Source organism: Chironomus tepperi, unplaced genomic scaffold, assembly GCF_022539635.2.
Source record: "Chironomus tepperi strain 1889 unplaced genomic scaffold, CSIRO-AGI_Ctep_v1 contig_388, whole genome shotgun sequence".
NCBI classification, from domain to species: Eukaryota; Metazoa; Arthropoda; class Insecta; order Diptera; family Chironomidae; genus Chironomus; species Chironomus tepperi.
In genome coordinates this window covers 395,138-410,691 of record NW_027226510.1, presented here as the reverse complement: position 1 = coordinate 410,691, position 15,554 = coordinate 395,138, and the positions used below count along the sequence as shown (strand labels likewise).

The 15,554-nt window shown below is 31.4% G+C and overlaps 1 protein-coding gene across 10 annotated transcripts in view; it reads right to left on the bottom strand.

Annotated features, from left to right (window-relative positions):
* heph (polypyrimidine tract-binding protein 1 heph) overlaps positions 1-15,554 on the bottom strand; it is a 128,530-nt gene that overhangs the window by 29,388 nt on the left and 83,588 nt on the right. For 6 of the 10 annotated variants that reach the window (XR_011544971.1, XR_011544972.1, XM_070648130.1 and 3 more), the window contains 6 exons: positions 14,832-14,852; positions 10,094-10,214; positions 6,107-6,378; positions 5,531-6,044; positions 5,262-5,479; positions 2,169-2,202 (listed from right to left, as the gene is read on the bottom strand). Coding sequence is in view for 8 of the 10 variants with exons in the window: in XM_070648130.1 (XP_070504231.1) it covers positions 2,169-2,202; positions 5,262-5,479; positions 5,531-6,044; positions 6,107-6,378; positions 10,094-10,214; positions 14,832-14,852 (1,180 nt within the window). In the remaining 2 variants the exon portion in view is untranslated. The remainder of the gene's footprint in view (positions 1-2,168; positions 2,203-5,261; positions 5,480-5,530; positions 6,045-6,106; positions 6,379-10,093; positions 10,215-14,831; positions 14,853-15,554) is intronic. The other 4 variants (XM_070648133.1, XM_070648132.1, XM_070648135.1 and 1 more) reach the window with 2 other exon arrangements.

Genomic DNA, 15,554 nt, shown 5'->3' with positions numbered 1-15,554 from the left:
TACTACATCACCATATTAACGAGAAGGCTACTTGCCGTGAAAACTACTTAACGGCAAATTTTGGTGTTTAGGGTAATAGTCAGGGATCAAGCAAAGAGCATGCTCTCGAGAGCTTGATCACCTTAAATAAACTAGATAACCATACTCGTGAGCAATGCTCTCAATTTACTTTGAAAGCACATTTGCCTGGTAGCCTATATCAACAACATTTCTGATAAATCTCTTGAATTCAAATCAGAACAGCAGCCAAAATAAGACCTAACCTTCCCAACTCCCACAATAAACAGAAAACACCATTTGAAAAGGAAGTAATGAAGCAGCGAAGAATAGGAGTAGAAGAAAAGCAAGATTTTCGAAAGATGTTAATGTGTATAAATGTAGCATAAAGCATAAAAAAGTACATTTTCATCATCAATCAATAAATTGAGCCTGATAGAGCTGAAAAGGCTCGTGAATGAAAAGGAAATTCAGTTGTCGGCTGTGTTAATTTTCTTAAATTTTCCTCCTATACATTGTTGAATGTTGGAAGTACTTTAATGAAAAAGAATAAAAATTGTTGCTGTCTGCATTTATGTGCTTGTTGATATACACACATATACACCTTCTAGTTACGTTAAATAGACTCAATTTCCCTAATGTAAACCAAATAATCTATGCTTTAATTATTTAACAACGTCGGCGTATTTTAATGGATATACATATAATAATGTGAAACAGAAAGGAAATTTTAATTAGACAACATAGCACATTTGCATGTTTCTGACTCTTTTTTTAGCTCCTCTTTTTGCTGCTTTTTCTATTTTTTTTACTTCAACTTTTTCTCACTTTTTTATCACATACACACGTATAAAAAGTCATTACTTCTCTGGAGAATTTTATTAATTAACCATATTCACACATTTCTATTTTCTTTCTACTTTCAATGACTTTTCATTCATTTAGTTATTATAACTTTATAAATAAAATTCCTATGTATTACGCAAATATGGTAATGAGGTTGATATGTTTGTGATAGTTTTTTTTTGTTTTTATAATGAATTTTATTATAATTTATAAGCTTTTAAATCATTCATATTTGTGATGGATTTTTGGAGTTTTTTTTAGGTCGAGTTGTAATATTTGTTTGAATTATTGAGCTACAAACTGTAGGTTTACTGAATTTGAGGTCTGACCAACCATTACTCGTGTAAGGTAATAATTAATCGTGAAACGCTCTAGCGCAGCTCTGGATCTCAATGATCTGAATAGCTTAAGGTTTCTTATTCTAGTAAAACTAGGGTTAAGTTAAGAACCGCTGGTCTACATTTTATTCGTTATGAATGTGGAGGCTTGCAATTTTCGATTGTACCCTATAGTTTGCTTTAGGCGAAAAGTCTTCGTTTTATGTTGACAGACCTACAGTTTAGGACGAATTCGAAATTAAATTAAAGAAAACAAAGAGAATTCATCTCAAACAATGCTGCGAAATGCAGAGTCAAAATCCAATGTCAAGACAATTTTGCGTTTTTCCGTTAAAACAATGACGTAGCGGTACCCTAGCGAAGACGATGTGCTGTTCGAGTAATATTGGAATCTATATTTGTTGCTTTTATTAATCGTAGATTTTTAAAGATTTGTTCTTTTTTTTTCACGTCACAAAAGTGTAATTGAAAGAAAGGGTGTAAAACTATGCCCAAATTTTCAAATATAAAATGTTCGTTACATTATAATACATAAGAGGTTATTGGACTTAAATCCGTCTGACATACAATTCAGTATTTGTCCAATTTAATATGTATTGATTGGCCTTAAAAAATTGTCTTTTTCTGGGTTTTGTAAATTTTTCATGACATACCAGCGTGTTGCGGCAGACAGGTTGTCCATTATTGTATTATAGACTTATTTTCCCTATTCTTTTGAAATGAATTGATCTCAATCTACTATGAAGGATCCATTTTTATAACTCTTTCATCAAATGTTTTGTATTTCTACTGACATGACTCAAATTAATATTTGCTATATTTCTTCAATTATATGTTTCATTTCATCACGTGACAAACTATACAGCCACAAACTTGTCATTGTAGTCAACTTTAGTAGCTATTGCAGAAAATAAAACTTTTTTGTTCATTTATAATAATTAAGAAGTATATTAGAATGTAAATATTAATACATGTGTGCAGACATACCAAAGAGGGTAAAAAGAGCATCAGGCGTGACCATCTACAGAAAAAGAAAAAAAGAAAAGAAAGATAAAATAAATATGAGAGAAAGTTTTATCCATTGTTTTAAGGACGATACATATCAATCATATTAATTGTGGAAAAAAAAGTGTTAAAGAAAATAACAAAAAATATTTTTTTAAAAAAAGTGAGGTTAACTTTTTGAAGTTTATGGATTTATGCTTGTTTAACAATCTAATTTATAAAAGTCATTACCTAAGGTATTTTATATATTTTTTCAATTAATTTTCCATAAAAATTTTATCAACTAAATTCAATTCCTCATTCTCAGAAGTAAGCAACACCCCTCCAAAAATAAGAATTTTTCAATAATATATTTAGTATCATTTTTCAAAAAAATTCAGAACTGCCTACGAAAAATTTCCACGGTTTTTCATTTTTTAGCTTCACTTTTCTGTACAAACAAAGTATTTTCCATTGTTTGTTTATTATAAATATTTTATTATTATTATGCTTCTCTTTCTTTTCTCCACAAACTCCACAGCTCGGTGTGAATCAAGAAAAAGAAAGAAAAAAATTACAGGAAAAGGAATTTCTTTCATGAGCTCTTAATGGACTCAAGTGAAAAGAATGAAAAATTATCAGTTATTTGAATCAATGAAACAGTAAAGTTTTGCTGAGTTATTCCCCTCAATTTAATATTTTTTTTTGTTCCTGTATCATTATTTCATAAGGATGAAAAAGAGAAATGGCAATGGGGAAACTGTTATTGTTACCGTGTATACTTTGATTAAAAAAAATGAAGAGAGAAGAAGAAAAGTGAAATGTGTAAGTTGAGACAGAAAATATAAGTACACAAAAGTCTTATGTACAAAAGGAACTGACAGAAGATGCGTTAACAGAAGACGTGCGGTCGCACAATAAATACGAAAATTTTCTTTTAAACGTTTTTTTTTCACTTTATGACAGTGGTGGGCAACATTTTATATTTTGTGGGACACCGTTTATCTTTCGAGGACACACCTTGGTAGTTTGGTATGTCGGTCGACACATATTGAAATGTCGTCATCATGGCGACGAGTCGGTGGCATACTTAGAACCTAGTGGCGGTTACTTGGCGAAAACAACCAAATTTGGCAATTTGCTGCCAATTTTAAGTATAATATACTAGTAAGTATACTACTGAGTATACCACTAGGTAAACTACTAGGTATACTACCGAGGTTAACTACTGAGTATACTACTAGGTATACTACTGAGGATATTACTAAGTATACTACTAAGCATACTACTAAGTATACTTTTAAGCATACTACTAAGTATACTACTTAGTATAGTACCTGGTATAGTACTAAATATACTACTAAGTATGCTACTAAGTATACTAGTAAATATACTAATAAGTAAGCTACTAAGTACACCGCTTTGTCACTGTAGTAACAACATTTCAATATGTGCCGATCGGGAACCCCCGACCAAAACCATACCACACGACATTCGGCTCATGGCATTTCCAAACATTTTAGTGCACTGCAGCACACAGGTTCCCCACCACTGCTCCATGAGACGAGCACACGAATTATATTGTTATTAGATTTTTTTATTACTATAATGAAAGATGAAATTAAATAGAAAAGCAAGCCTGGATAACACTAGATAAGATGTATTATAAGGAAAAAAATATGAGTGAAGCTACTTAAATTGAGTAAGAATTTAATTATTAGGGATGTTTAACTTTTTTCATAACTTTTCTAAAATATTAAATATTTCGGGGTTGATTTTTCTAAAAAAGTAATTTTTGCTGCTAGAATGCTTTTTTTTGTTAATTCATCTTGAGGCTAATTTCAAAAAAGCCTCTATCTAGCTCTTGTACAAGCACTGACAAAAGCAGAACTTTTTTTTTGAAGTGAGGTAAAAGAGTTGAAAGAGGCAGGAGGTTGGTTGGTTGAGTGATTAAAAAAGTACAATTTTGCTTTCTAACAGGCTTTCTAGAGACAGATTTGGAATAAAATCTTGGAATTCTTCGTCCATGATTGTGAAAAAAGCTGGTAATTCATATCAAAGGAATCGTAATTAGAGATGATTCCAAGATACGTAAGTAAAAAGCAGAGCTCACAATCGACTTGAATGTTATATGAAATCAAGTCCACTCAAGTCGACCTTTCCACATAAAATCTGAGTCGACTTCGTACTTTGATAATTAGATATTCTCATTTAGAATCCAGGGTCAGATACTATTGTGACAGAACGACATAAATAAAAAAGGCACGGGACTTTTAGGACTCCATTAAACCTCTTTTATTATCACTAAATGGAAGCCACCTTCATGTTGATGTAACATGACACTCATTTGGATTGGGGAAGCCGAAGTCTGACTCCAAAGTTGACCAAATGTCAAATGTATATCTTCTCGTGGCATTCCCTTATATCGCTAAATACACGGCTGGTGACTGAGTTAAGTGCCGAGATTTCATTAAAGGATAGAGTAAAAACCTATCCTAAGCACCTTGTCTGAAAGGTGGCAGTACCAACCAAGATACAACCGATCATTTCAGAAATCAACTTGTACAGACTTAAGAAAGGAACTTTAGGAAGGCAGGACTCATTTGGACAACATATGGATTCGACTTCCAATTTATGATAACAAAAGAGGATTAGATTCCGTGGCAGAGCCTTCTGCATTTGTCTCTTTCGGGTCTATATCTTGGATAATACAAGTTCTAAAAGATCCCTATCAAGTTATCCTCCCTTAACAACAAGTAAAGTAATGACATAAATCAAAATTTCTCCACACTTGTTAGAAAATTTCCCCCACCCCAAGTTCCTACACATGTTGAAGAGATCTTATTTCCACTCGATACTAATGAAATCATGAAATTAAGTGTTATTAAGCAATAATTGAGTTTCATTGTTAATTAACCTGGATCAAATGTATATATATTTATGAAGTTTAGTGGAGATAGGAATTTAATAGAAATAAGATAAAGTGAAATTAAGTTTATTTAACTGATTTTGTGAGGGGGCAGGAAAGGAAAATATCTCCTATTTTTTTTGTGTAATTGAAATGTGCAGGATATCAAATAAAAATAATCGAATTACCTCTTCATTTAAATTGGACACCAGCAAAACGTTTGATAATCCACGTAAAGCACCAGGATTATTGGAACCTAAAGCACCAGTTGATGCTAATGCAAATGCTCCCAAGCTTGGAATACCACCGCCATATGCATTGGCAAGTGATGGTGCACCAAGTCCAATTGCTGCAAATGGTGGCAAAACTCCTTGTGATCCTAATCCATTAACTGTTGAAGAAATTTCTAAAAATTGTTCTAGTTACATGTTTTTTCCAGACTCCTCTTTCATCTTACCTAGTCGATCACGCGTAAGTGCAGTTGGACGTTGTCCAGTTGCCAATAAAAGTAAATCACTGGCATTAACCAAACCGCCAGCACTTGCAATCAAATCACTTCCTGGTTCACCAGCTGGTAATGTAGGATTCGTAAAATCTCGTGACTTGTCATTATTGTATTTTACATTGAGTGCTGTTAACTTGCTGTTATCGATTCGCAATGTACAACAGCCATTGTAAATATTTTGTCCATCTAATGTTTGTTTGGCATGTTGAGCAGTTTGAGCATCAGGATATTGTATAAGGGCTTGGAATGAATTATTTTTTGTAAATGTCACAATTTTCAGTACTTTTCCGAAGCGTTGAAATATTTGATGAAGTATTTCGAGTGATACGGGATATAATAACGACTCTACAATTACCCTGAGAACAGTATTGGCGCCACCACTCGTTCCATTTTGTTGTGGTGTCGACACTATTTGAGAAGTTGGATCAGCTCCAACAAGTGGCAATGGAGATCCAGATGCTGGTGTCTAAATATATAAAAAATAAATCAAATTACAATCACTTCTTCCATTTCTTTAATGATACTTACAGTAATTGAATGATTTTGGTCAGTTTTCAATTCACGATGATTAGAAAATTGTACATATACTGTACGTCCTCGAACCGTAGGCGGTGTTGTATTGAAAACTGAAACCATTGCTGTTGCTGATATTTCATCTGCCATTTCTAAAAATGCTTGATTCTTTCCTTTTAATACCAAAACATTTGTAACACGTCCAAATTGTAATCCCAAATTTATTACTTCGGCATCACTAGCTTCATTTGGTATGTTTCTTATATGTATTACTCTTGACGGTTTACCTGAATATTTAGAATATTAGATTATTAATATTATGACTTAGTTCAAGGTCGGAATTATGAAAATGATTTAATGCTTCCTAGATATCTCTTTATTTTATGAAAATCAAGATTCAAGGTTCTTTGAGTAGCTTTCAATAAACAAAATACTGATGGTAAATATGCCAAAAATTCTGACTGATTCTACATTACGAAATAGATTAAATTATTTTTCCTAAAAGCATGGAAATAATAGCGAAAATTTTTTTTTTGCAGAGTTTCCGCTCATTTAACACGATATAAATCTGATAGAATTCCTTTTAAGAGATTTCAATAGAAAATGAACAAAATTTGACAAGATAATATAAAAGTAAATTGTTTAAGATGCGTTATCATTTTGTTTGCTGTTTGTTTGTTTTTGAAGGATAACATCAAGTATGATGTTAGCAGTTTATCTTTAAGGTTACTTTAACTTTGAGATTCTTAACATCCTAATATTTTTAGCGGCAATCAATGAGATCCAGAGATGCATTTTGGAGCCGAGAAGGTGGAAGTAATTCTGATTTAAATAATGCAATTTCCGAGAATAGATTTTCATGGTAACCAGATGGCAGCCACATGGCATCCAAGTAGCAATTGTTTTTATACACTAGAACGCGCTGTATACCAGCCATTTGACTGCTATGAATAATTTGTAATTAGCGATTAGGTCTGTAACGTAATAAATGATTATGAACTCTAGTAAGTTTCGCGGCTAATGATTATTTTACGAGTGATGGGGGTGTGCGCCAGACCTCTACCACTCAGTAAATCAACTGTTTATAGTGGGATCCGTCTGTGAGCTTACTAAGGAAGGCTGTGAGAAGCGATTTACTATCTTCTAAGCTTTACTTTTTTCTACCGAGTTTCGAATCCATAATTAGTATTGCAATAGTTAGATACCGAAGTACTTAATCATTTCGTCACCGACCCACTTCCACTCAAATAAGATACACTTGACATATGAATCTATTCTATGTTCAAAAGTGGTGTTAAGAGTTAATGCTGATTTTTCAGTAATTCAAATTTCAAATTTTTTTGATAATTTCTTATAAAAATGTTAAGGAATTTCCATCAAAAAAATACCTAAAAAATTTAATATCTAAGACATTCCATGACAGCAAACAAACAAAAATCCAATATTATACAATAACGTGTAAGCATGTCTTCTAGAAAGTAAAATATTTATTGCATAGTATTCAAAAAACAACAATGTATTAAAAAGTATATGTAAAATATTTTCCCCGTTTTTCTCATCGTTGATGGGATTATTACGCACGAAAATTTACTGTCAAAAATCATTCAAAAACACATCTTAGCTCAGAATCTAGGCATTATCTTTATAAGATGATTTTTACTTTTTACCGAATAAAAAAAAAGAGAGAAAAAAAATTTTCTGCAAAAATCCGCTCGTGTAACAACTCCTTATGGCAACTGTTGCTTATTCGCTACAATATTACTTTAATGTACAGGCAAACAACATCACAAACAAAAAATTGTAATGGAATCTAAACATTTTATCACTCCCTTAAATTTTTATTTCCTTCGAGGCACAAAATAAAGAAGAGGAAAATAATGGCGATGAAAATTGGTAATTTTTTTCATTTTCATGAATTGAGTAGGGTGTGCAACTTTGATGTGAGATGTCATAATAATGAAAATGACGTTCAGAAGCAATTCAGAAGCTTAACATGTGGATTTTCTTCTTCATGTTCTGAGAGATTGAAATTTAATGTTTCTGTGTTGGCATTTAAGTTACCAAATTTTTATTTGAAGATGAAATGGCATCAGAGACCTAAATGATAGAACATTTGACTTGAGTGTCGAAGGTCCTGGATTCGATTCTAAGTCATGTCTGATTGTCGAAGTTCTTTTTCTCATTTTGACTTTCTTGTTATGATTCTCAGTACTGAGTGACGATTTGAACAAGTTTTGAAGCCGTTAGCTCATAATGTGTCTTCATTTCAAGGTATATACACAATAGTTTACTAATATCTGGGTTTATCTAGGCAGAATCTTGCATACACGAATTGTAACTAGGTACATTGTACGGTATATCATGTCTTATGACGTACTCGTGTGCTTACAATGACCAGAGCATATGTAAGTTAGAAAATTTAGTTAATAAAGTTCGTATTATCAAGAGTCTTCAGATACGAAAGTTTCTAGATTTCTACAATTGCACTCAATACACGAAATCAGAGGTCGGTTTTAACTTGAACGGGATATCCTACTCGTGAAGGCAAGACTGTCGATGGTTAACCTCCTTCACCTTATCCTTGATAACATAGGTCGAAAGTAGAGTAAGAGTAGGTGGGGTAACCTAAAGTAGCCCTACAAACGCAACAATACATAATGTGGGATTGAACTCAAGACATTTGGTACGTAAGTCTAACGCTCTACAATTTAGGCTACTGATGCCTTTCCACCGATAACAATAGATCCTACAGTAGCAATTTAAATGCAGAAACAATTTTTTCCTGTCAGAAAATACCCCCAAAAAATAGAATTTCCGTCAATTTTCCTACAGCCTAACATTAATATTAAAAAATTCCTTGCTCTACTATTATCATCCCTAAACGTAATATACATATTATTTTATGACGAAAAAAAAAATTATACGCATCGATATTGCATTCCACTTTGTTTTTATTAAAATAAAAGGAATTATCTTCACCCACATACCTTAAATAAAAATTTATTTGTGTACCGAAAAAAAAAAACGTCTTTCATTGTTTGCATAAAAAAAATTGTGTATTAAAATTGAATTGTTCGTAATTTAAATGCTAGGGCAGTGATTTTATTGTAAGGAAGCGATGATAAAATAAAATGAAAAAGTAGACGAAGGAAAATCTTTCGAGGTAAAATTATAACGAGGAATTTTCCAAAACAATATATTGTTTTTTCGAGTGCAAAAATATAAAAGTAAAGCCATAGATTGTAGAAGGAAAGTTAAGAGCATAAAATGCTTCATGAAAAATCATTCATCTCAAGGAAAAAGCATGAGAAAATAGGAAAAATTGTAAAATACAAGGGATTTAACATTATTTGCTCTAATACTTTAGAGGATTTTACATCATATTCCATTCAATTCCGCATCTTTGTTTTATTCTCAATTTTTGCATTGTTCATCGTACTTTGTTTTTCGACAGATAAACTTTATGATTTTAACTATTTTTTTTTTCATCGAACTAAATTGTTTTTATAATCAGAGTTTGGCCTTGTCAAATTTGAATTTTTCGAAATTAGATTTTCGAAAAATTCGAAGATTTGTAATTAGATTTTCGAAAAATTTGAACGTTAGAATTTTGAATAATTCGAACATAAGATTGTCCAAAAATTCGAAAATTATAATCTCGAAGCATTAGATATTCGAAACATTCGAACATTACATTATCGAATAATTTGTATATTAGAATCTCGAAACATTTGAACATTCGACATTAGATTTCCGAAAAATTCGAACATAAGATTGTCCAAGAATTCGAAAATTAGAATCTCGAAGCATTCGAACATTCGATTTTCGAAAAATTCGAATATTTTTAAAACATTTCGAACTCTAACTTCTTTTGAAAATAACGGTCGTTTTTTGAGACGGCCACACTCTGCTAAGAATACTTTTTAAATCATTTCCATAATCCAATCCTAATTAGATCAACAAAATTTAAAACAAATTTCTGCATCTTTTTTTTGTACTCACCTACACCTCCTATAACCGTGTTAGAATCTAATTTCGCCTTTTTTGTTGCTAGATCTTGATTGTTATTATCTGCTGCTGGAGCCATGACTGCTGTTTGACTTAATAATTCGTCGCTACCTCTCTGCAATAGAACATGAAAGTAAAGAAGAAGGATAAAGGAAAAATGAAGAAGAATGTTTGAAAAATAGAAAATTAAAATAAGTTTGAGGAAATTTTTCAAAAGTTTTAACAAGATTTTTTTCTTTTTTGTATCTCCCAAAATTCCTTTAATAATTTCGAAGAATTTCCTCTTTTAAAGATTATATTTAGAAAGAAAATTATGATGATATTTGACACTGATTTTGTCGTCAACAGAAAATTTATTCAAAATTAATAAAAATATGCATGATAATAAGGAATATCCCCTGATTGATTCAAAGCTTTTTGGATATAACTTGATTAAGTGTTTTGTTTACAAACAGTACTTAAAGTACATTTTTTGAATGTTTTAAGCAGAAGCTTAATTACCCAGAAAGCACACGACGCAGAATTGCCAGAAAATCCGACACCAGACCAACATAACTCTAGTTCCAGGACAGATTCGATCAAATTCGGTCTCAGGGAAAGAGTTATGTCGGTCTGAGGCTTGATTTTCGGCAATTTCTAAACCATGTGCCTTTTAGGTAAGGGAGAGAGTTTTGGAGTTAATCCCTACTCCCTCCTTTTGGAAAAAATTCTTCAATTTTCTATGGTTTTTCCTCAAAAAAATTTAAAACTTGTTGAATTTTCTGAACTTTTTGAATAAAAGAATGAATTTATGAAGTTTTTAAAAAGAATTTTGAACATTTATCATGATCAAAATAAATGATCTAAACGTAAAGTAACATAACCTTAAAATGCAGAGGCGTAGCCAATGAGGGCTTTTTAGGGGTTCGAACCACATCAAATTTCAATTTATTTCATAGAAAACTTTGCATTGCTTTGCTTTAATCGACCATAAACATATTCTAATTATAGAATCTTATGCTATCGAGAGCTTACTCTATTTAAACATGCTGGATGAGCATGCTCATGATCTCAGCTTGCTCTGCTCTTGAGAACACGATATTTGCTTGCTAAGGATGTTTAATCCTTCAAATTATTGAAGAACATCAAATTAATTTTAAGAACAATTTCTAGTCTCAAGATAAAAACAGAACAAGTTCACACCTATTCTAACATAAAAATCCATAGATTCAATATCTGTCCCCATACACCTAGATATAATATTATTAAAGTCCCATGAAAAATAATATCAGCCTTAATTTTTTTCTATCTGCTTTAATGAAGCAATGAAAGAGTAACGTTATTGCTATTAATAAAGCAAATGTTAAATTAAATTACGTAAGTAAACGTAAACGATATGAACGCATCATAGGATAAAAGGGAATCTCTGTTATCTTTCACTTTATGTATCAAGATAAGTTTCATAACTGTTTATTATTTCATTTTCACTCTCAATGTATTTATCAAATAATAAGGACGAGAAATAAAGTTTGAGGAAATGAATAAATTTTCCGGAGGTTGGTTTTATTTCCAAGATTATTGTTTTCGGTTACAATTCAGAAGTTCAGAAGTTCCAACACAAAAATGACTATATCGTAGATGACATTTTGAGGGTATCATAATAGCCTAAAGTAACTGTAAGGTTATATAATCTTTGCATCTGTCTACCGTTCATATTGTTCCATCTTTGTATATATATATATACATACACTACATCTTTTAAGTCTAAGGCTATAAAAAGTACTTTGCAGAAGCAAGCAAAAAAAAAGAATGGAGGAAGAAAGGAACGAAAAAAAAGTTATTTGATTGAATCAAATCTCTCCTAAACATAAGATTTTAGATAATAATCTCTTTCATCAAGGATAATGTTCTTGAGACCTTATATATAATCTATGCTGTCTTTATATATAAAAAAGTAAATGTAAATTGCTGAGCTTCATCGACACACTTCAATCCTTATCCCCCCATTTTACGTAATACTTTATGTTTGTAAGTGCATGTGGATGTGTGCGTAAGCTTTATATTGTAATATATATCACCATTTAATATTGGGGAGCGTTTGGAAATCATATAAGGCTTAAGGGTTGGGGGCTGATTTACAATTTTGTGATGGAGCACAGAATTTTTCATGATTTTATTGCAAAGCGTCCTAAATGGTACAAATTATTCATGGCAGTCCAATGACTGTCATGTAGCCTCCATGTGACTACCATGTGGACTTCATGTGTCTGTTATGTAGCCTCAATGTGGCTGTCATGTAGCCTCTTTATGGCTGTCATGCAACCTCTTTGTGGCTGTCATGCAACTTCTATGTGGCTGTCATGTGGCCCTATGTGGCTGATATGTAGCCTCAATGTGGCTGTCATGTTGCCTCAATGTCGCTGTCATGTAGCTTCTATGAGACTGTCATGTTGCCTCAATTTGGCTGTCATGTAGCCTCTTTGTGGCTGTCATTTAGCCTCTATGTGACTGTCATGTGAATATCATATGACTGTCATGTGACCTCAATGTGGCTGTCATGTGACCTCAATGTGGCGGCCATGTGGTTGCCATGTGCCACGAGAAAATAAGGGAGGAGGGGGTCTGAAAAATCCTATTCTTATCGATACGTAATTCCCGAACATTCCCATAACATAGGAATTATACATATGTTTATAACAGTTGAAAATGCTTTCTATTTGGGATTTTTATTCTCTCCTCTTTCTCGTGAAGATTTCGCTCGGAAAAAATGTCTTCAAAAGTAAGTTTTAGGTTTTTATTCTTCTGTTATTTGAACAATGGTGTCATAATGTCTGTATAATGTGAAAATATTTTTTATTCTTCTTAAATAAAAGACGTATTCAGAAAGTTTTACTCTGCATTTATATTGTGTGAATTTGTATTGAATGTGAAAGTCCTTTGAGACATTTCTTAAAGTTTTCTTACAAAATTTATGATTCTTAATGGCGCATGGGGGAGGGGTGTAGGGAAAAGTTTCTCATCCTTGAAATTCAAAAATTTGCTGCAATTTGTTCGTTAATTTTTCATAACTTTTGTACTATACCAGATCTTTTGGTCTATCCCTTACATGTAAGAAAAATCAAAAATTCATCATCTTGAAATATTTATCATAAAAATTCTTAAAAGAAAATTTTTCAACCCTAGTCTTTACAAAATCGATTCAATTTAAATTTTTAAACATTTCTTTTTGACATTATTTATTTAAATATTTGCAAAACATGATATCAATATTTTCCTATCATATAAAAAGAAGAAACATTTTTACAATTTTTGATGTGTTGACTTACGAAATCTCCTCATGAATATTTTATATCTGTACTTTTTCTGAAGTGTATTTAATCCCTTTTTATTTGAATTTTCATATAAAATTTAAATACATTTTCCCAAAAAAAGAAGAGAAAAATATGAATAACATAACATAGTTTAAGAATTTTTATGAAAGAATTGGAGAAAGAATGAATGAAAATTAAAGAGTAGAATTTGAGGAGATTGCAAGGATTTTTTAAAATAGGATTATAAAAGCTAATCTTTTATTTTGATATTTTAATTTTGTCCAAATATTTTAATCTAATAATTCTGCAGACCAGAGTTGTCACTTGGACGCCATATGGTAGCTAGGGTTTTCAATCCTGGGATCTCGAATACCAGGATTTTGAATTTTCCAATACTCTAATTCCGGGATTGATATTTTGGACTGGTATTGAAATCTCTAATGGTAACCAATTGGCTGTCATGAATAATTTGTCAATAAAGTGATTTATGTCGCCAAAAAGACAACTACCCCGAATGACATATATTGAAATGTTGCCACTACGACGTTGGACGACAAAGCGGCAATATACTTAGAATTGACAGGCACTTGGCAAATTTGAATGATTTCACCATTTTGTATTAGAGATAAAAAAAATCGAATTTGCCAATTGACCAACCGCTTGGATCTAAGTATAATGTCATCTGTCGCCGCAGTGAACATCATTTTCACGAGTAGACAAAAATACGTTGTAACTAGTTGTAGTTAAGTTATTAACTGGATAATCACTAGTCTTAACGTATTTTTGTTCACTTGGGTTCAATGTGTGGCAATTTATGCCAATGTCTGTAACAAGCCAACCCGAATGGACAAAAATACAGTTATAATAACTAGTTATCAAATGGACATTAACTTTCCATCAACTATAAGGTGTTTTTGTCCTTCGGACAAGAGACCGCTTTTAGGTACCGTAGTGGTTTTTCTGTACCATAAAAGCATACTCTCTGCCTGTTAGGATGTGCTGTTTAGGATTTTTTCTAGAAAATTTCAATTAAAATCTTTATAAAATTCATAAATGACTCCAGATATTCAACAGGAGGCAACAAGTAATTGAATAATTTTTTTTCTCACAGCATGTACAGTATCATGCACAGTGGATATAAGTATAAACGAACTAATTCAATATCTATGTAGTTCAAATTTAATTTAAATATATATTTTTGACGACAATCAGATAAATAGTTTATTTTAAATGAAAAAAAAAAGAAGTATGACAGGAGAAAAGATAAAGTAGACGAGATTGTAGAGGAGGTAAAGAAAAAGTATAACAAACATACTAAGAAAAGAAGGTGGTGGGGGAGAGATATATTTGATAGAAACATTGAAATAACGAAAGAGGAGTAGATGGTGAAAAAAAAGGAACTTTTTCTTTATATTATGTATATTTGTTGACTTTTCTCTCACTTGATTTTCTATGAGCTTCGTCTAAAAAGAAGAAAAAAAATATTTTATGCAAATTAAAAATACAATCATTACTTTAATATCTGATTAAAAGATAAGATAATCAACTAAATTGAACTCTATTAAGGATGTTTTTTTGTACAACAAAGATAGAGAAATAGTTTAAAAATTCAAAATAATAATAATTACAGAGATTCTAGACGAAATAGGAGAAGTAGAAGAATAAAGAATAAGGATGATATTAAAAAAAAGCTCATTTGTCATATTTCTTGTGATATTTACATATAATATATACATAAACAAGTGAGTTATGCTTAATAAAATGTTTTCATATTTCTTGTCAATATTAATGTTGAGAATTGAGATTGTTTACTGAGCATATTGAAAGATGTTGGATGTTTCTTTTTCATCATAGAAAGCTTCAAATTGTAAATAATCTGAATGACACTAAGGTTGAATGATTTTGACTTTCTTGTCTTGTTCTTGGTATTAATAAGACTTTTTCGAGAATTCATTTAAAGCAATATTTAAGGTATGCCTTTAAGGTATGAGCTTAAAAAAATATTTATTATTTTTAAGGATGTTTGTTTAATTTTGATTTGCTTTTAGGAATTATCATTGAAATTTGCAGGTGTTCAGCACATCATGCAATGTTTTTGCATTAACGGTGCTCATCTGCGTGGAAATTTTTAGATTGTTTTAATCTTTTCACAATTTTTAAAGCTT